This window comes from Vespula vulgaris, chromosome 21 (genome assembly GCF_905475345.1).
Source record: "Vespula vulgaris chromosome 21, iyVesVulg1.1, whole genome shotgun sequence".
Taxonomy (NCBI): domain Eukaryota; kingdom Metazoa; phylum Arthropoda; class Insecta; order Hymenoptera; family Vespidae; genus Vespula; species Vespula vulgaris.
Window position 1 is genome coordinate 2314623 of NC_066606.1, and position 19772 is coordinate 2334394.

Here is a 19772-nt window from a genome sequence, read left to right on the forward strand (position 1 = left end):
ATTATTTATAAAGGGTTTACATACTCAAAAAATGATAGTTATTAATACATTTATTTATAGAGGGTAAGATCTACAGATGCGTTATCAGAATATTCTAAAATAATGCACTGCCCATCGATAAGTAAAGAATTTTCAAATAGATCTGTTAAAGGAGTATCCATTTTATCACATATAGATGCACCAGTATTGTGATTGAATAAATGCAATTTATTTGTAGTTGATGTATTATTGTTGTTAGGAATTTTAAATATGTCAGCCGTTGAATCTATGATTTTACCAATTGTCCAATTTTTATTCATGTAAATACCTTTCGGGGTGCTTGTTACTTTACTTAAAATAGTTACTGGAGGATATACAAGAAAATAACAGCGTTCATTCATAGGCACATTTTTAGGACCTACAGCAACACTTTTCACACGCATCAATTGTACCTGATAACAATGAGAAAGTTTTATATATATAGTGATCATTTCAAATAGTTGTAATAAATTAAAATCAATAGATAAATGTTTTTACATACTTTGTTAGCCATAGCAGTATTTTTTGACTTTTTTAAAGAATCAGAAACTTCTTGATCTACTATTGCTTTAGCTTGAGCAAATTGTTTCTTAGGTATTTGCCATTTCTTAAGTTTTTTTAATGTCTCATCATCATTAGTTTCAAAACAACCATGATATCTATGCTTTAAACAGAAATGAATCTTACATTTGTAGCATAACATCTCGGTAAGTGATGTTTCTTTACAGTCTTGTTTAGAACAAACAAAATTTGAAGATGGTTCTTTCGATGATATAACATCGGATAGAGATTTAGAACATTTATGTGATTCTGCGTTAAAATGATCTTTACAGAATGTCAAATGACAATGATCACACTTAAATGGCAGAAAATCTAATTGTTTACAATCGTCCAGTGCACAACATTCTCCAGTATTAGGAAATTCCATTTTTCTTTATTTTCATGTAATAATTTAGTTTCACTATTGTTTTTTAATAGATATTATCATCTAATAATATTTTAACGCAATTTAATTATGAGACGGAGTTGGTGAATGCAAATGATTTTCGCTGAGTGTACCTAATGCTAGGTTATTCCACTTTTGTTCTAGCTCTTTTAACGTCATATGTGAATCACCATTGTCACTTTCAGGATCTGGTAGTTCTGCTACAGGTACTAAAATATCATCGATAGGTAATTTTTCTTTACGCCAACCCTCGTCGATTAAATCTAATAATCTACCATCGCCGCATACTTGGCTGTCCATTCCGTTATATTATTTAATAATTACAATTATGATTTTGGAACTTAAAACTTATTAAAAATACAATTCTCGAAAAATATCTATTTATCGAAAATCGTGATACCAACTTAAAGACAATGTCTACTAGGCGAAACTATTTTATTATTATAAGTATAGGTTACAAAAAATCTAAATTCAATGTTCATATAAAAACATAAGATTTTAGTAAAAGTTAGACTTCGATTGTCGTCGATAGTTGCGCTAGTGTCGCCTTTAAATTTCCCGCGTATTTTAATTTTAACTTTTATATCGAATATGATATGGAAACAATTTGAAAATTTTATTCATTTCAAACTTTTTCATATCTTCCATTTGTAATTTCAAATATTATCAAGCTTATATATTCGAGATATTCTTAATTTATAAGTGTGCTTTTTCTTAATACATTATTTTTATTAAAAAAAAATATATATATATACACACATATTTTATGACTCACGCGGTCTGATCTAAACGATTTGAGTTCATTGTTTTTAGATCTTTGGAGCGTTCTAAGAATGGCGATGAGAATCAAGTCACGCTTTCCGAATATGGAAAGGATGAGATTAACCCACTCATCGATGATCCTTCATTTTGTTCTTCTCTTAAAATTCGTAATAAGGACATTATCGAAGATATACGTATAGTACGTGAAAGTTATCGAAGGTGAACAGGTTTGGTTAATGGCGTCTTTATATATTGGTCTCTTATGTGCATAGTAGAATCGTTCTATGATACAATAAAAATAATGTGCGTGTACTATTATATTCCAGGAAGAAAAACAACAACACGATAATAATTATGAATTATTAATCAAGGATAAGAAAAGTAAATCTTTTCAAGGTGATCGTTAAAAAGGAAAAATATCGGAATGACGATTCGTGTTCAATCTAGTGACATATACATATCATACATACACATACATATACACCCACACACATATATATATAGTTGAATGTATAACGGTATTATGTATGTATATACGATCTTAGAAGTCGCAGATTTGTGGTCGTAAAGATAGGTGTGTACTCAACAGTATTTGATCACCCGTTGGATGAACAAAACGCTTCGTCTAACGCATTCTCAGTCGACGAAGGAACGTTCTCTCGCGTGGTTCCCATCTACAGGTGTGCGAGTGATCATCTCCCTTAGACGAGAGTGTAGCCATCCAAGTATGGGTGAGTAATAAAATTCGATCATTATTCACTTAATTAAATCGACGAATAATAGTCGTATATCGATTCGCCAATACCGTTACATTACGTATAGTTTTTTATCTTTAAATTTTGATTCGTATCCTCGAAGACTTTCCATGGGGAATATTTAGACTCGAAACAATGGGTTTGATCCAAGAGTATAAATCATAGTATTTCTTAATCCAACTATCGAAAAGAGAAAGTTCGAGAAGTAGAATCGTTCATACATAATTTTCTTTTTATTTTCTTTAGTGACCCTGATATTTTTATAGAAAATTCGCCATTTTTTTTTATGGATTTCAGATTTATTTTTAACATGACTCATCATATTTAAATTACGATCAAATCGAATCAATTCTCGATCCTTAGACATAGTACTGTGATTGACTAACATTTTTTACCGTTATATATGTATAAGAATGAATGGGATTTTATGTTTAAATCGTTTTTTTCAATGAGTCACTATATTCTATTCTTTTTCATAATTATACAAATATATATTTATTTCTCCCAAAGAATATATCTACATTTTGTTACTTATAATATATACAAAATTTTATTATTTATACAAAAAAATTAAGTTTCATTAACTTAAGGTATTATAAAAGTATTTTGTATTATTTTACAAACATTCAATCGGTGATTAAATATAGAATATTAGAATTGAACAAATATAAAATAAATTAGATTATTATATGTATAATTTGTAAATAATAATAATAATAATACACATATACATATAGAATAAACGTAACGCATGCTTTGATATCAGTGTATTTATCTTAAAAAAAAAAAAAAAAAGAAAAGAAAAATATTTCTACTTGAGTAGATTTTAAAAAGAAAAAGATCGTGAATCGTCGAATTTGATATAGACCAAGAGAGAGAGAGCATTATTGTATCGTCGTAATCGTTGATAATTCTCGTGAATTTGTAGAGCTACGTACATATATAGGGTCAGTAGCTGCAATTACATTGCAGTTATCATATTAACTCCGTAGTCCTCGCTCGCAATCTTTCTGATTAGACCTCGTCCTAAACTCAAATGGAGAATGAGTCTAAGGCCAGTGCATATATACTTACATCCTATGTTTCATCTCCCCACGGAGAGGATGATGGAACATAGGAATCTTTCAATATTGAAAGATAGCATATCGTCACGTTAAAAAATTCATTTTAATCATCTATATCATGATATATTATTACAATCGATTATATATGTCTATATATATATTCTATTTGTATCTTTTTTCTTTTTATTTCTTTATTTTATTTTATTTTCTTTTTTCATATCTCTTGAACGTGAGACGAAACTAATTTGAAGTTTATTAGTGAAGTTAAACATGGATAACGATTTTAAATTTGTCGTTCTTGTTCAAAAGAATTATATACATATGGGAATTAAATTTTCGTAATTACACGAGATATGAAAATGATTAAAAACTAGATCGATTTGTTCACGCACGATAAATATGACTAGGGGACAAAGTTCAAACGCGTTTCGATTTATATATTTGGTCAATTTTCAGAACGATATAATTAGATCGTTTTGCGCAATATTGAATGTAGGGCAATACAAAATTGAATAGATATCCTTTCGCTACTTTTTATATATATATAGAGTTATGTTTCCTTTCGTTTCATTTACCTTTGTTTTTTTTTGTAATTTTTTAATTTTTTTTTCAGGAGTCACTCACGCCAGCAGTCTATTCGTCGTGCTCGCTGTAAGTGAAACGTTTAATTAAAATGTCACTTAAGATATTTTCTTAACTTCCTTTGAAATATCGTAATTTAGACGTATCTGAGATGTAAAAAATTGAAATTAAATATTATGTCTCATTGTTAAATGATGAGAGAGTATAATTCATTTATTAAAAACTAGGACGAAAGTGATCATATATACTTGATTTTTCTTCTTTCACTTTTAATTCTATTTTTCTTTCTTTTTTTTATCCTTAGGTATTTCTGATAACAGTGGAAGGAGGCGATATAATACGCAAGAGTATTGTTTTCGACAAGAACACGCCGGACGTGTTTTATTGTCCCCAGCACAAGCCAACTGGATTTGAAAAAATGATCGTAAAAGCGAAACCTTTATGGAGGCTTTGTCAATTTGAGGGTAAACCCATTCCAGAAGATTATAAAAGCGACTGTTACAATGATGTCGACGAATCGGAGTACGCTTGTAAGGAAAAATATAGAATTATGGTGAGTAATATTACATAATAATAATAATAGTAATAATAATAATTTTAATAATAATACTGATAGTAATTATTATTATTATTATTACTATTACTATTATTATTATTATTATAGAAAGTTTCCTTAACATGGAAATATTGAGATCGTTATGATCATAAGAATCAAAAGTATATACTTGGCTGTTGTACAGTAACAAGTTTTAATTCATGCGAATCGATCGAAGAGAGGAGGAAGTCTTGTGTAAGCGTATAATTACGAATTACTATATTATTTGATGAAGCCATTTTTTCCAACACTCCCTCTCTACAACTTTTACTGTTATTCTAGTTTCTCATAGGGTGTTATATAAAATGTATGAGCGAGAGCGAGAGAGAGAGAGAGAGAGAGAGAGAGAGAGAGAGAGAGAGAGAGAGAGAGAGAGAACGTAGCTCTTGAAAAGAATTATTTTCTTACCTTTTTTTTCTTCCTTTTTACATTTCCAACATATATTTACAACGAATAAAATCATTGATTCTTTTCTTTTTTCTTTGAATATTATCTTTTTTTTTAACCCGATATTTTTTTATATTTTATAATTTTTCAGAAAAAAGATCCCTCTTTCGAGTAATCGTCAATAAGGCTACATCCTTCATTTTCAATCGTTTGCAATGCCCTGACACATCGTATAATGCTACATGCTCCATTCCGAATCATGCGAATTCATCGTAACACTACGTGTAACCTTTGGTGTTGGTTCTTTTTTTTTTCTTACAGAAACGAATCAAAAATGCGGAGGGAGACGCAAAACCCATTGACAACGACTACATCGAGAAATAGATGAAAATGACGATGCTGCACGGCCAATCCACGCGCAAATCCATAAACACTATATAAACAAAAAAAAAGCAACAAAAAGAAAACAAAAAAACCAAAACAACGCCCCAAATTTATATCTTACTAATGCTCGGGCTGCGCTGTCGCAGGGTTCAATATGTACAGTAATATTGACTAGCAGGTGGTAGAACACATAACGTATTTTCACCTAATCATTCAATGGCCCGCTTCGCTTTTTTCTTATCTTTTATATATATATATTTTTGTTTTTTTTTGTTTTTTTTTCCTCCCTACAAATTACGTACTTGTAGATATTGACAAAATGTAATGTAACAATCAATCAAATGAAATTTAAGTTGAGAACATGACAGAACATATACGCTTGATATAAGTATGTTTTATATAGATAGTAACATTTATGTAATTTGTATTATAGAAAGAAACGAAATCTTTTAGAAATACAAAATACGATCCTTATAATCTGAGATTTAATATTTATATTATTCTTTCTGAAACCGTATGAAGAATGGTAATGTCCTATTTTATTATAATAAATAACGCGATTCATTTTTATTATTAAAAAAAAGAAAGAAAAGAAAGAACTTGTATCTTTTACAATATTAATAATAAAACTAACACCGATAGAGCTTGGCAGTTAATCATTAACTCTAAGACCTATGGTATGGTTTTAGGCGCTAACGCTGCTTAATATTTCAGTCATAGAAAAAAAAAGATAATAATTATCAGAATTTTTAAAACTGTAGTACTATAATAATAATCAGTTTCTTAACAAATTCATGTATGATATTTGAATTGTCTTCGGAATATTTTTATAAATAATATTACTTTCTCTTCCAAAAAAAAAACAAAACAAAAAAAAAAAAGAAAAAGATCTAAAAATATGAAATTACTAGCCACTGCGATCTTGATTTTACTGTATGAAAATAAATGACTCAATGACACTTTTGTAAATACATATAATTAAATCTTCTTGCATTTATTATTCCACTTATAAATTCAATATGCTATATATATACATATTGAAATTATAATACGCAACGAAACAGAAACTCCGGGATTTTTTCAAGAGTCTATTTCTACACCGTCCGGTACGTAGCCTTTTTAGTTTAGTTAATTATACGTAAATAAAATTTTTCGAATTCTTGAATGAAAAGTGAGATACGTTTGTTAGTGTTTAAAAATTTGTAAAAAAATATATTGGTAATGTTAAGTGTTAATATAATTGTTAACTTTCCCTTGTTTTAGATGAGACTCCATCCACCGGGAAGCAATACACCGTATAACGGAACACGTCTTTCGAAATTTCTTACTGTCGATAAAAATGAATATGTAAAAAAGAATCGAGTATAATTTTATTCTATTATTTATTTGTTGAGAATTACATATGAAGAAAGAATATATTATTATAACATATTAAAAAAGAAAAAGATTAATATATCAGCAATAATATATCAGCATTGCTTAATTATATACATGGTATAAAACTATATACAAGTATTATGTCTGTGTTATATCATTCAATTTGTGCGCATATGCATGCTAAAATTATTGAGATCTTTTAATAAATATTCATACTCCAAACTGCATACAATTACTTTTTTCGATCATAAAAGGAAGATGTTTATTATGTTAATTATTGTTTATAAACATATTTAAAATACAAGAATTCTATAAAATAGAATTTCTTGCGTGTTAAGCAAAATATCTTGTATACGTAATATCGTGTATTTATATTTATATAGATATAGTAAAAAATGTACTGAAAGTTTGAATTAAATTACTAAAAGATTAAAACTTTATATGACTTGTGTCATATTTTGCAATGTTTAAATTAATTAAAAAATAATTTATAACTTTATTTTTTAAATTAATTATGAAAATTGTACAAAGAGATGTTTCATAAATACGTATTTTTGCAAGACATTATTGATATTCTTTTAATATACGTCTAATAACCCGTAAAGAATAAATAGTAGATTTAAACAATAAATCTACAAAATACATTTATTGATCTTACTGATATAGAAATATATGGATAATATTTCATCAACAGCAAAAAAGAAAAAAAAAAAAAGAAAAGATCCCCATAATATTTACTTCTACTAACAAACCAATATTATCTTAAATGCATGATAAAATGTGTTTGAAGAAAATAAACTTTAGTATTTAATATAGATAAAGATTAATTAGTATTTTATAGAACAAGTTTTCCACCATTTGAAGCTCTAATTTGTGCTACTTGTTCAGGTGTCAAAATAAGCTTACTTCCATTAGGTAATGCTAAAGCATAATAATTTCCCGTTTCGTTAACAACAACGACCAACTGTGTTGGAGTATTTTGTATAGGGGCTGGTTTTATTGGTGTTATTGAGATACAACCTTGATGTATACGTTGCATAATTTCTTGAGGAATTATATTCTTTAATGTAGTATTCGCTATTTCTTCAATATTAGATTCCTGATCTTGTGGACTTTTGTCCTTCTGATTATTTGTTGTTTTTTCATTGATAATTTCAATTTCATCATCACTATCACTTAGAATAATTAATGACGTAGTCTTCTTTTTAGGATCGTTTGTATTTCGATTTAAACTTTTTGCTTTTTGCGATGTTGAATTTAGTGAGCATCGTTTTGTAGTATTATGTTTAGTAGTACTAGAATTAGATTGCGAAGTAGATGCTTTCTTCTGTGGTATTTTATTCACGTTATTGTCCGACTGAACTATCTTAATTAAATTTGAATTTTCAGATTGATCTTTTGGTGATTGATCATTTAGCAAATTTGATTGCGATTTCGTTGCGTTTATAAAATATGGTGAGTATCTTGAATGATTTATAATTTCTTGAGATGTTACTATACATGGTACCTGTTGTATTATTGATTGCTGTAATGGAACAAAACTAGATTGTTGATCATAAACCACATATTCTGGTTGCACTTCTTGCATATAGTAATTTGGTTGAAAAGAAGGCACGATACTTGGAATTAATGAATTCGTTTGTACGAAAGTATTTGGTTGTGTTAAACCAATCACAGTTGGATTCGACTGTACTAGATAACTTATTCCATTCATATTGTAATTATTTTTATATTGATTTGATACGGTATCAAGAATTGGGGTCTCGTCTTTTATATCTAATTCTGAATGCACGCTATCTACATAGTCGATTTTATTTGCTTCTATAGAGGATATCGTTCGTACTGAATCTTGTTGTATTTGTGGATATTTAATTTTGTTCAAAGTAGACGACGCTGGTAATATTCTCGAATTATTGGGTATCTGAAAATTGAGCTTCTTTTATTGGCATTCTTGTACTTTATTATGATTATTCTTATTATCGACTTACCTTATGACTTGATGTACTTTCTTTACGCGTGTCTTGAACATTTGTTTTCTTATTTAAATTTTTAGCTTGTAAGGATTTTAGTTTTTTATTATTGGCTGAAAGAAAATAAAATGAAACACTTGAATATAGAAACATATACGTTTTGATCAATTTTGCGAGACACTCACACGAACGTTTATTTTTCCTTCTGCGAGAGCCTGGTAATATCCAATCTTGGTCTGAGTCCTCTTTCTCTGACCAATGGTTGTCGTGTCTGTTTTTCGAAGAAGAGTAAGTAGTGGATGCACAGGTCTGTGCGCTGGGAGGCGCGTAGACGGCCTTAATGTCGGTCCATTCACCCAACTCGCTCTCATCGATCTCCTCATATGGGTACAATTGTTCTGTGTAAGAGGAAATTCCTCGCGCTCGTAGAACTCTTCGAGTTTGTTGTTCTTTGTAATAAAATCAATTAATAACCACGATAATAAATAAAGAAGATTTGTAATAAATTATCTCCATACGTTTCGATATAATATATATATTACCTTCTTCTTTTCTATTACACTCTTTATCTTCCTTGTGTTTTTGTTGATTTTTCCCTTCACTATTTTCCCCATTTTCTTGTTGCTCTCTATGGTTTGATTTTTCATCATGTTGTTCTTTGCTTTTTGATTTCTTATATTCTTTTTCTTTTCCACTTGTGCATTGTTCTTTGTCGTTGTTATATTCTGATGAATGGGCACAACTTTGGGTACTAATTGGGGATAAGGTAGATTTCGATAACGTCTGTAACGTTGCATCATTGGCAGTTGGCAATTTATAGTCCTGTGATCCAAGAATCCACCAATTAGAGCTGACACCACTTTCACTGGATGAATCCTGATCCTCCATACTGCTACAACACACAGCAGCTTGTCTGCCATACACACTTCACAAAGATTTGAATAATAATATTTGAAGAGGATGTTTGTGGTCATACAAACAATACATAATAAACTCATTGTAGCAATTATCAGAGGTTTCAGGTTTACATTAAAATCTGGTATGACTCTATACTTCATATATTTATGAGATGAACATTGGTAAAAAATGAATGTATTTATGAAATGACAATAAAATATTTTTTTGATTTCATGACATACCCAATCTTAAAATTAGTCCATTCCTTTAGTAGCTTTGCTTTAGCCTTTTTTGTTGTATCTTTCAGGACCGTTTCAACGTTTTCAACTGACTGCAATAGTTCTGTCAATTTACTCACTAATTTTACTTCACATGATTCTGGCTGAAAATTAAAAAAAAAAAAATCCATTAATAATATGAAACCAATCATTATATAAATCTTTAATGCATGTACATATGTACAAAATCATATATTTTTGTAAACTTACTGTATTTAACAAAAAACTTGAAATAAGATTTCTCAAAGTTTCAACGCTATCAGCTACGAGTCGAAAATTGGATACACCAAGTTCTCTGAGCATTCTTTTAAAAGAGGCTGCTTCACTCTTTCTCTCAGGATTATTTTCATTAGGATTAACTTCTTCTGTGTTAATATCTGCATTTATCATTTGGTTAATATCGTTACAAAATGATTTATGTTCTATTTGTAGATTTCCTTTTGACCTAAGACTTCTTCTAATGCCATTCTGTGTTTCATCTTCAAGAACAAATTCGCTAATGATATTATCTTTTTTTTTTGTATCTTTCATTTCTCCATTGTTTGATGATCTCTTTCTTTGTCTAATATTGCATTTATTAATAGTATCAGGTACATCATTTGAAATATTCTTCATCTTATTAATTATAGATGTTTCACTTCCATTTAATTTTTCATCATCCGACTTTGATGTTGATGAATCTAAATCATTAATATCTTCGAAATTCGTTGGAAATGTTTTATCCTTTAATATTGTATTTCCAATTACAATAATTTCATTTAATTTTTCATCATCCGTTTTGGAATTATTAGATAAATTATCCAAGCAATGTTTACTTGAATCACATTCGTTTGAAATTGATTCAAAATTATTTTCATTTGCTTCTATTGAAATAGAATTTTCAACATCATCTTTTGCATCTGTCATATTTTCTACCATTACGTGAGAGTTAATATATTTTATATCCATTTCTGTCTTTAATCTATTTAATAACTGATTAATCATTGCTATGCCGTCTTTTTCATCGGGCGATCTCAAAAATCCTTTAAATGTACTTTCTTTAACATTTTTATCAATTAACTGACTTTCATTTGATACATTATTATCATAACTACTCGAGTTTGTATTGCTGTATTTTGTATTATTTGACATTGTACTTATTTCAGATGTCTTTATTGAATTTCTCGTTCTCTTTCTGTCAAAATCGTTTAAATTTATGTTATTATTATTATTGTTATTATTACTATTACTGTTTGTGCTTGTACAATTTAAGTCTGTGTCTTCACTAGTTTGTGAATTCATGGCACTATCGATACAATTACAAATATAAAATTGCTTATCTATTTTCTTTTCTGGAGGTTTTGCAGATTTATCCTTTCTAATCTTTGAACATAATCCATTCTGCCATCTGGCCTTTCTTTTTCTACTTTTTTTTACTTTTCCCTGTACTGGAGGATTATTTACTTTTGTTTTCGTTTCGGATTCTGCAACTGTCTTTGGTATTATAGGCTGAAATAATTTTAGATTCATAGACTTAAAAAGTGTCAGATGAAAAATCATATTAATGTGTTAAATTTAACATCAACAAACCTTCGAAGTGGAAAGAATATTATTATTCATACAATGTCTATATATTCTCAATTCGCTACTGATGAACTGTGGAAAATAAATATATTTAGCTCCATGACGATCGGTTCCTAAATTTATTTCAACTTGATCTTCCCATGCATGATTAGCAATTTTTTCTTGAATTGTTTTTCTTGTATGCTACAAAAAAGATGTTAGATTATTAATGTTAAATAGTTTTTCTTCCAGAAATAAATTATTATTATTATTTTTTTTTTATTTACCATAAGAGTATCACAGATAGTCTTTAAAAGCCATACTCGTTGTTTAAAACTCAAGTCTTCAAAGTCTCTATCAGCAAATATTGATGCCTCAGGAAAAATATCCCAGAATTCTGGTTCAATACCAATAGTTTCTAGAACCTACAAGTCTTTGATCACATATCTAATGATTATCATAAGAAACTTGAAATTTTACCTCTTCATCAAATAGATATTTATTTAAGAAAATTGACATTTAATTAAATTAATAAAAACTAACTTTTATCACATCTTTGTGTTTTCCATAATAAAGTTTGAACCAATTGTTTATTTTATGCATTAAAATATTCGTCCAGAATTCATAGGGCATTGGTGGTATTTTATGCAGTTTTGCTTTGGTTATAGGACAGCTAAAATGATAAATTAATTAGATCAAAGTTTTAATAATTACATTGTCAGAATTATAATAACGATAAATATAAAATATTATTATATTAATAAATACCTTAATAAACATGTCATGATATTTGCTAACTGCTTTGAAGCTCTTGGTATAACGAGCATTCTTTCCATTTCATAAATAGTTATCTGGGGTATATTTAGAATGTCTTTGGTGAAATGAAGAAATTGATAAATTTGTGGTATCTAAATAAAAAAGATTAATAAATAAAGAATAATTAATAAAGAAAAATGCATTAAAAAAAAAAAGTTATGTTGCATGTTAATAAAATCAAAGATTTACGTACTTCCCACATGGATTTCATTTCTTCTTTTATTTTTCTTGGAAAATAACCATCTTCTTCCCAATTAATTACGGCCTGGTTCTCGCCCTCTTTACGCTTTTTATTCTTCTTCGACATTTTTTTCTTGGCTGAAATATTATTATTACAATTAAATATCATTATGTCATTAAAAAATTTGAAATAAACTCGTAATAATTGAACTATACGAAAGTAAATAAGTCATTAAGGTAGTAGATAGAATCACATGTATATTTAAAAAGTACTTTTCTACCAGTCTTATCATTAAGGCATTATTGGTATAAAATAAACGATAATGATTCTTTATTATTCATAAGAAAGAAAGAAACGATATTAATTGTATTTGGAATAAGACTGACTTCGTAATAAAATGAGTTATCTAATAAATATAACTCTCATGATTATTTTTTATTTTTGTTATCATTTTCTAGATAATATTATAAAATAATATATATGCATACATATATATCTATAAAATATAGTGGAATAAATTATAAAATATAAAAAATTATGACGCAAAGTTCCGTTAAATTTTAATTAAGTGTAAGTTCAAGTTCAATCTAGACTCAGGTCAAGAGTAATTCTTCGTTTTAAGCTTTACGATATTTTTTGTTTGACAAATTAGTTTTTAATTAAAATAAAAAGTTTAAAAATTAATTTCTATGTTCTAATTTGATAAAATTATGATTACATTTTTAATGGTATTAAAAAAAAAATATTTAAAAAAAAGGAAAAAAAAAAGAAGAAAAAACAAAAAAGGAAAAGAAAGTGACAAATGCGTTGTGCTTAATATTTTCACTGTTACATAAGACAGCACTTTTCATAGTTATCTTGTTGAACGTCAACAGTTTTGTTAAAAACATGACTAGCCAAGCAGCACATCATGCTTGCGTGAGGTGCGGTTAAACATCGATAAGAAAAACATGAATGTTTGTCGTGTAATTATGCTGAAGAGATCCATTAAACGTTGTCACGAAACGTTGTTCCTTTACTGGACGAACTTGTGCAATGTCATTTTCACTTGTTAAGAAAAATTATATACATAGTTAATAATACATATATACCTAGTGGAAACTTACCACTTAGAGAGAGAGAGAGAGTTATATTTATATTCATTGTCGATTTTTATAAAAATAAATTATAAAAATATACTTTCGAAATTTTATAACTCACTCCTTTCCTCTCTTCCCTAAAGAAAAATTAACTACGTTGACTGTAGACAAATTATTATTTCGTGTAATACATTTTTTTTCTTTCTTTCTTTTTTTCTAATAATATTTTCTAATTGGGGATCAATATTTTGACGGCATCAGAAATGAACACGTTGACAAAATGTACATCGTAAATCATAAATATGTGTTATAAAAACTAATGTATGTATTTCATAACTCACTAAAGATCTTTCTCTTCGAATAACTTTTATGCTATTTGCGTGAAAACTTATGAGGCAGAAAAAAGGCAAAAAAAGAAAAAAAAAGAAAAAGAAAAACAAATATAAAAAAAATAAATAATTCGTGCGCTTACAGAAAAACGTAAAGAATAAATAATTAATAAGGTATCATAACGATATTAGCCCTTGAATTTTATAGATTCATCGATAGACAATACGGTGATCATAAAAATGAAAAACATTTTACTATCGGTTATTAATCATGTGCTATTAATTCCCGATATGAATCATTGCAGTTATTCTTTTCGTTATATTTAAACGATACAATAATAACGTTTACTGATTCGGCTCTATCCTTTTAAATATACTTATTAATATAAATATAATTTGTACCTTGTAAACTGTAAAAGTTATTTAAAAAGAAAAAAAAATGGATATTAATATTAAATATAAACTAAAACGTATTTATAAAGTTACTAATATTAAGGACTTAACATATTTCCGCTAATGTTTCATATATAAAATTATATATCAATATTATAAATGCATAGTCGAAGACCGTTTATTACCTACTTTTTGAGTTAAAAAAAAAAAGAGAGAGAGAGAGAGAGAGAGAGAGAGAAAAGATCGGTACATAGCAATATGAAGAACTATTTAAATACGCCTTATCGAACTAACAAAAAATTAAAAAAAAATTTTTTTTTAATTAAAAAAGAATAAAAAGAAAATAAAAAATAAATGTTTTCCTTAATAATATAGAACGTCCACATCAATTGCAATATGTCAGATATTATTTCAATTTATTAACTAATTCGAATTGTATGAAAAGAAGAGAAATAAAAGAATCATGTTCTCTCTCTCTTTCTTTATAAAAACGCTTTTTTAAAAAGACATGCAACAATTAAAGAGTGCCTTAAACGTACACATAAAGTGTCCTTCGATTAGGATGGTTAATCGGTATAATGCATAATCGTAATCTCGTCACGTTACACGTTTATCTTAGATCAGCATCGCGACTGATCATCGTCGCTCGAGGGACATAAATGAACGCCCATGAAAAAAAGGAAAAAAAAAAGAATAAAAGAAAGGAAAGAAAAAAAAAATAATAATTTCCATTTATCGTAGTGTATCGTAAAAAAAAAAAGAGAAAAAAAAAAGAAAGAAAGGCGTCAGTCCGTTCCCTTTTCTAATCGTCAACAAGGAAGGGTAAATCGAGCCAAGGGTAAGTACGTAATCATCTTTCTACGAAACTTGATAAGGTGTCCTCGTCATTGTAACATCGTTTAGTCAGTCGGCAACCTTCATCGGGGTTGGTTTTTCTAGGACGACGCTTTGGTACACTCGTCCTTTTTCAAAACCCTTTCTACGTAAAGAATCGTCGGGTTTACATAGTTTATCGCGTCATCGGACATATTTGATTGTCGTCACGTAAAAAAGAAAGAGAGAGAAAGAGAGAGAAAGAGAGAGAGAGAGAGAGAGAGAGAGAGAGAGAGAGAGAGAGAGAGAGAGAGAGAGAAAGGAAAGGAGAGATGAACATATATATATTCCTCTATAAAGACTTCTTACGAGCAATCCTTTAAAAACGATATTCGAATCTGGAAGGAAATTACATTCTTTGTTACAATTACGATTACAATTTCGATATCGATTTCGATTTAAAAAATCTTAGTGTCGTTTTTTCCATTAAATTCTTTGCTTCTCCTATTTCTTCATCTTCATTTTCTTCTTTTTCTTCTTCTTCATTTTCCTTTTTTCTTCTCTTAACTTATTTCGTTTCCTTTTTTTTTCTTTTTTCTTCGCTGACATCTAGATATACGTAAGTAAAAAAAGTATGTCTCTCCGATGGAGAAATTAATGTCCTCGGGGGGTAGAAAGAATCAAGACTCGCGGTGGAAACGAACTCGAGATTTTATGTCAATACGAAGGGTAGAGAGATCGAGGTATCTCGATAATTTGAAAATCCTCGATGAATCTTCAATGGCTAAGAAATATGAAGATTCTTCCGATTCGTTGAAAATCGGTAGTCAAATCAAGAAACGAGATAATAATTCACATAATACATTACCAATTGGAAATTACACAACTACCGATAAGACAACCTTGAATTATCTAAGGGATCATAGTCCTTATCTTCCATACAATATTAACACGGTTCATCTACAAAATCCATATAAAACTCCTCAACGTCTCGAAGGATACGCTTTGCGTGACACCAATTTTAAGGTATTTTATGCATTATGCAATCAATAATACTGATTTGCTTTTTCCTTTTTTTTTAATTTTCTTTCATAAATATTTAATCTTTAGATCATTCCATTTAATAAAAGTTTTGATAAAAATTGTTGAAATCGATGTTAAATGTTTAAAAAAAAGTAACGGAGTAGTAGTGACCGCTTGAAAATGATTTCATCATTGTTCATATTTCGTCCTACATATTATACAAACACCATAGCTAATCAATTCATCATCAAATACTACAGAGTAGAAATATTTCCTGAGAAATAATTATTATTCAAAGAAAAATTTCCTTTTTTTTTTAGGGAATGTATCGATCGAGGGAATCGACACTACGATCAAGATACAATCGGAATGGTTTAACAACAAGAGATACGATTACTTCAAAGAATTACGAGCAAAACGAAGAAAAACGTGACAAAAGGTAATGAACATTCTTTCATTTTTTAAACGTTTAATCGATCCTCTTAATGCTGATTAATAATTGTCTCATTTGATTTATTCTATATCTTTGAGCCTGAAAAATGTACAAACCTGTTTAAAGACTACAGAGATTAATACCATTGTGAAACAATATTGCTTGAACAGTACTCTTCATGGTTTACGTTATGTCGGAGATTCAAAATTATCGATCGTAGAAAGGTAAAAGATCAAGTAAAACATAACGAATAATATCTCAGAAGATGCCGATTAATAAAACTTTTTCTTATAGAATCTTTTGGATAATTTCTTTCACCACCGCGGTACTAACAGCCACATATTATATCTGGTTTTTATATCAAAAGTGGGTCTCGTCTCCCATTATAATTTCTTTAAGTCCCGAACCTGTTTCTGTCAACGAATTTCCATTTCCCGCAGTTACCATTTGCAATATGAACAATGTAAAAAGAAGCGAAGCGATCCGTATAGGGAATGGGTAAATTACGAATATATTTATCGAATACACCGATTCAATTTAAAAATGCTCTTATCGTATCTTATGTCTTTAGAGAAAATATGCGTGAGAAATTATTGTTGGAGGATCTTTGTAATAGCGAAAATACCTCCATTGCTTTCGATTTAAAAGAAAAAGCAGTGGAATGGAATGCCATGCGTCATTTTATGATAAATGTGCGTAAATTTTGTGTTTTCTTTTTTTCATATTGTATCATACGTTTTACTTTTTTCTTTTTTTCAATTTGCAGTAACAATGCCAATCTTCTGATCTTTTTTCTTTTTTCGTTTTCTATCAACAATTGTAATACTACCTTTTTATTCAGGTATCGCAATCATGTAACGACATGTTGTATTACTGTCAATGGCGTGGCAATCAGACAGAATGTGACAAGATTTTTAATCCTACGATGACCGATGAGGGTATTTGTTGTAACTTTAATTCGGTAAATCGTAAACATTTGTTTCACGATCCGTAAGTTGCACGTCGTCATCGTACTCTGATAATTTTCAATGAAGATAAATTGTTTACGATTTCGTACTTTATTTTTTAGACGAGATTGGCCTGATCTGAACATTACTTTTGCCTTCACTGGTATTGATTGGAATCCTGAAATTGGATATGATAAACAAGTTCCATCAGATGCCATACCATGGAGACCTTATGGTGCTGGCCTTTCTTATGGCTTAACTTTAGTTCTTGATGTCGATGTTAATGAATATTATTGTTCTTCGACAGCTAGTGCAGGCTTTAAAGTAATTATACTCTTTAAAAACCTCTTAAAAACCTATAATAAGTTAAAAGAATTAAAATTCTTATCCTAAAAACTGTTTCTAAAATTCTAAAAATATTTATAGATGCTACTACACAGCCCTGTTGAAACACCAAAAATTGCAGATTTTGGGTTTGCTGTAGCTCCTGGTAAAGAGGTCAGAGTTATTGTATCACCTCGAATATCAACAGCAAGCAAATCTATAATATCCATACCTCAAAAGAAGAGAAAGTGTTTTTTCACATCTGAGAGAAAGTTACGTTATTACAGGACTTACACACAAAGAAACTGTATCCTGGAATGTGAGGCAAATTTCACACAAAAGATGTGTCATTGTGTCCAATATTATATGCCAAGTAAGACTGACTCATAATTAGAAATTAATCATTATAAATTCTTGACTTTTAATTTTTATATTTTTTTCTTTAGAATCATCAAATACTACAATTTGTGGAAAGAAAGATGACCTGTGTGCTACTACAGCACGAAGAGCAATGGAAATTAAACTCTATGATGATAATCAATTGAATATTACTGAAATGTAAGTATATATTTATAAAAAGTTCCTTATATAATCATAGGTTGTTTTACATAGACCAAGCTGTAATTGTTGGCCAGGATGTTTTGAACTAAGTTATAATTTAGAGATATCAGATAGCAAATTGTTACATAATTTTGGCATTCAAGAACAGTATGTTAAAAAAAATCAGAAATATTTTACGTAAGTATTTTTTGTTACGATTTAATTTAATGTATCATATATGTTAAATGACATAAAAGATTTATCATTTGTATTCTAATATAGTGAAAATATGGCAGTGGTACATATTTTTTTTGTGGACTCTCAATTTACTAAATCTATGAAGAATGAACTTTTTGGATTTACAGAATTTCTCTGTAAGTAATTAAAATATTTATTTAAGTATCAAAGTAATTATTTAAAAATTAACTATATTATAAAAAGTATAGATATATTTCAGACAAAACCTTAAATGTTGTATTTTTACATTAGCAAGTACCGGAGGTCTACTTGGTCTTTTTATGGGATTTAGTTTCCTATCTGTTATGGAAATTTTATATTTCATAACATTACGATTATGGTGTCGTCTAACTGAACATAAAAATGTTCCATCACGTACTATAGTCCAAGTACATCCTTTGGATCATAATCAAGGTATAATCTATCCATTTGCACAATGAGCTTTATATGTGTTAATAAATATTATGAATCGTTATAATTATATGTGCGTGTGTATATATATATATATGTGTGTGTGTCATATAGCCAAAATTTATATATATATATATATATAGCCAAAATTTGAAGACTTCATAAACAAAAATTACAAGATATTCTTCGTTATTTCTTTTACTTTCCGCCTTTTACATTAGCATAATTATTATTCTATCATATTTGTATAAATTTCTTCAAAAGAAGATAAACTTGTTTCCTTTATAATTGATAGAAACTACAACATTTTTCTTAACTTACCTTTTTTACGATTCTTTCAAATAAAGAATTCAACCACGATCCGGTGACATCTTCTAAAATGTCTCAAGGTGACTGCTTTGCGATATAATTCTTGATAAAACTGTTTTAATTAAAGAAAGTTTACGTTCAGCGTGCTCTGATGTGTCTTTGTTGAGCAAAATGATCTTCTCGACGCCATGTTAATTCTTGTGTCGTTCCTATCGAAAGCACGCAACTTTATTGTCATGCTATGAATGCATCCTTAAGCGGGAAATTTGAAAGTTGTCGAAAAATCGGTAAAAAACATATGACAAGATATCAATATACATTCAATCGAATAACTATATGTAGAGTAATTTTTTCATGAGTAACATTTTTTTTATCGATTT

General features: G+C 28.6%; 5 protein-coding genes across 11 annotated transcripts; 2 read left to right on the forward strand and 3 right to left on the reverse strand.

Moving 5' to 3' along the window:
- Nucleotides 1–32: 32 nt before the first annotated feature.
- LOC127071291 (AN1-type zinc finger protein 1-like) lies at nucleotides 33–946 on the reverse strand. The gene is made up of 2 exons (XM_051010391.1): nucleotides 521–946; nucleotides 33–431 (listed from the first exon to the last, which is right to left on the reverse strand). The coding sequence occupies exons 1-2, from the start codon at nucleotides 944–946 to the stop codon at nucleotides 51–53; spliced, it is 807 nt and encodes a 268-aa protein (XP_050866348.1). The 3' UTR covers nucleotides 33–50.
- An 81-nt stretch (nucleotides 947–1027) lies between these two features.
- LOC127071297 (anaphase-promoting complex subunit 13) lies at nucleotides 1028–1439 on the reverse strand. Its single transcript, XM_051010400.1, has one exon. The coding sequence runs from the start codon at nucleotides 1262–1264 to the stop codon at nucleotides 1028–1030; it is 237 nt and encodes a 78-aa protein (XP_050866357.1). The 5' UTR covers nucleotides 1265–1439.
- A 613-nt stretch (nucleotides 1440–2052) lies between these two features.
- On the forward strand, nucleotides 2053–7092 carry LOC127071293 (uncharacterized). Of its 2 annotated transcripts, none has more exons than XM_051010394.1 (4): nucleotides 2053–2457; nucleotides 4159–4196; nucleotides 4432–4680; nucleotides 6757–7092. In XM_051010394.1, the coding sequence occupies exons 1-4, from the start codon at nucleotides 2334–2336 to the stop codon at nucleotides 6859–6861; spliced, it is 516 nt and encodes a 171-aa protein (XP_050866351.1). In that variant the 5' UTR covers nucleotides 2053–2333; the 3' UTR covers nucleotides 6862–7092. The 2 variants fall into 2 exon arrangements, with proteins under 2 accessions (XP_050866351.1, XP_050866352.1); XM_051010395.1 differs by lacking the exon at nucleotides 6757–7092 and adding an exon at nucleotides 5431–5970 and having other exon boundaries at nucleotides 2289–2457.
- On the reverse strand, nucleotides 6859–19610 carry LOC127071263 (putative uncharacterized protein DDB_G0282133). 6 transcript variants are annotated; one of them, XM_051010337.1, is made up of 12 exons: nucleotides 19405–19610; nucleotides 12567–12691; nucleotides 12326–12465; nucleotides 12101–12230; nucleotides 11845–11982; nucleotides 11585–11761; nucleotides 10226–11503; nucleotides 9980–10119; nucleotides 9383–9729; nucleotides 9026–9289; nucleotides 8859–8953; nucleotides 6859–8791 (listed from the first exon to the last, which is right to left on the reverse strand). In XM_051010337.1, exons 2-12 carry the CDS (start codon nucleotides 12678–12680, stop codon nucleotides 7706–7708), a joined length of 3909 nt encoding a protein of 1302 aa, XP_050866294.1. In that variant the 5' UTR covers nucleotides 12681–12691; nucleotides 19405–19610; the 3' UTR covers nucleotides 6859–7705. The 6 variants fall into 6 exon arrangements, with proteins under 6 accessions (XP_050866294.1, XP_050866293.1, XP_050866292.1 ...); XM_051010336.1 differs by having other exon boundaries at nucleotides 9383–9732; XM_051010335.1 differs by having other exon boundaries at nucleotides 9383–9753.
- On the forward strand, nucleotides 15807–19250 carry LOC127071298 (pickpocket protein 28-like). Its single transcript, XM_051010401.1, has 12 exons — nucleotides 15807–16194; nucleotides 16512–16630; nucleotides 16723–16848; nucleotides 16919–17122; nucleotides 17196–17316; nucleotides 17466–17614; nucleotides 17694–17895; nucleotides 17998–18268; nucleotides 18342–18453; nucleotides 18508–18633; nucleotides 18718–18809; nucleotides 18925–19250. Exons 1-12 carry the CDS (start codon nucleotides 15814–15816, stop codon nucleotides 19110–19112), a joined length of 2091 nt encoding a protein of 696 aa, XP_050866358.1. The 5' UTR covers nucleotides 15807–15813; the 3' UTR covers nucleotides 19113–19250.
- Nucleotides 19611–19772: the final 162 nt, after the last annotated feature.

Coding starts and splice junctions, on each gene's coding strand:
- LOC127071291 (XM_051010391.1), bottom strand. CDS start 946: ATGGAATTTCCTAATACTGGAGAATGTTGTGCACTGGACGATTGTAAA. Junction 432..520: donor ATACTGCTATGGCTAACAAA/GTATGTAAAAAC, acceptor CATTGTTATCAG/GTACAATTGATGCGTGTGAA.
- LOC127071297 (XM_051010400.1), bottom strand. CDS start 1,264: ATGGACAGCCAAGTATGCGGCGATGGTAGATTATTAGATTTAATCGAC.
- LOC127071293 (XM_051010394.1), top strand. CDS start 2,334: ATGAACAAAACGCTTCGTCTAACGCATTCTCAGTCGACGAAGGAACGT. Junction 2,458..4,158: donor GTGTAGCCATCCAAGTATGG/GTGAGTAATAAA, acceptor TTTTTTTTTCAG/GAGTCACTCACGCCAGCAGT. Junction 4,197..4,431: donor GTCTATTCGTCGTGCTCGCT/GTAAGTGAAACG, acceptor TTTTATCCTTAG/GTATTTCTGATAACAGTGGA.
- LOC127071263 (XM_051010333.1), bottom strand. CDS start 12,680: ATGTCGAAGAAGAATAAAAAGCGTAAAGAGGGCGAGAACCAGGCCGTA. Junction 11,504..11,584: donor ATATTCTTTCCACTTCGAAG/GTTTGTTGATGT, acceptor AAATTATTTCAG/CCTATAATACCAAAGACAGT. Junction 10,120..10,225: donor CAAGTTTTTTGTTAAATACA/GTAAGTTTACAA, acceptor TTTAATTTTCAG/CCAGAATCATGTGAAGTAAA.
- LOC127071298 (XM_051010401.1), top strand. CDS start 15,814: ATGGAGAAATTAATGTCCTCGGGGGGTAGAAAGAATCAAGACTCGCGG. Junction 18,269..18,341: donor TGTCCAATATTATATGCCAA/GTAAGACTGACT, acceptor TTTTTTCTTTAG/AATCATCAAATACTACAATT. Junction 18,634..18,717: donor AAAAATCAGAAATATTTTAC/GTAAGTATTTTT, acceptor ATTCTAATATAG/TGAAAATATGGCAGTGGTAC.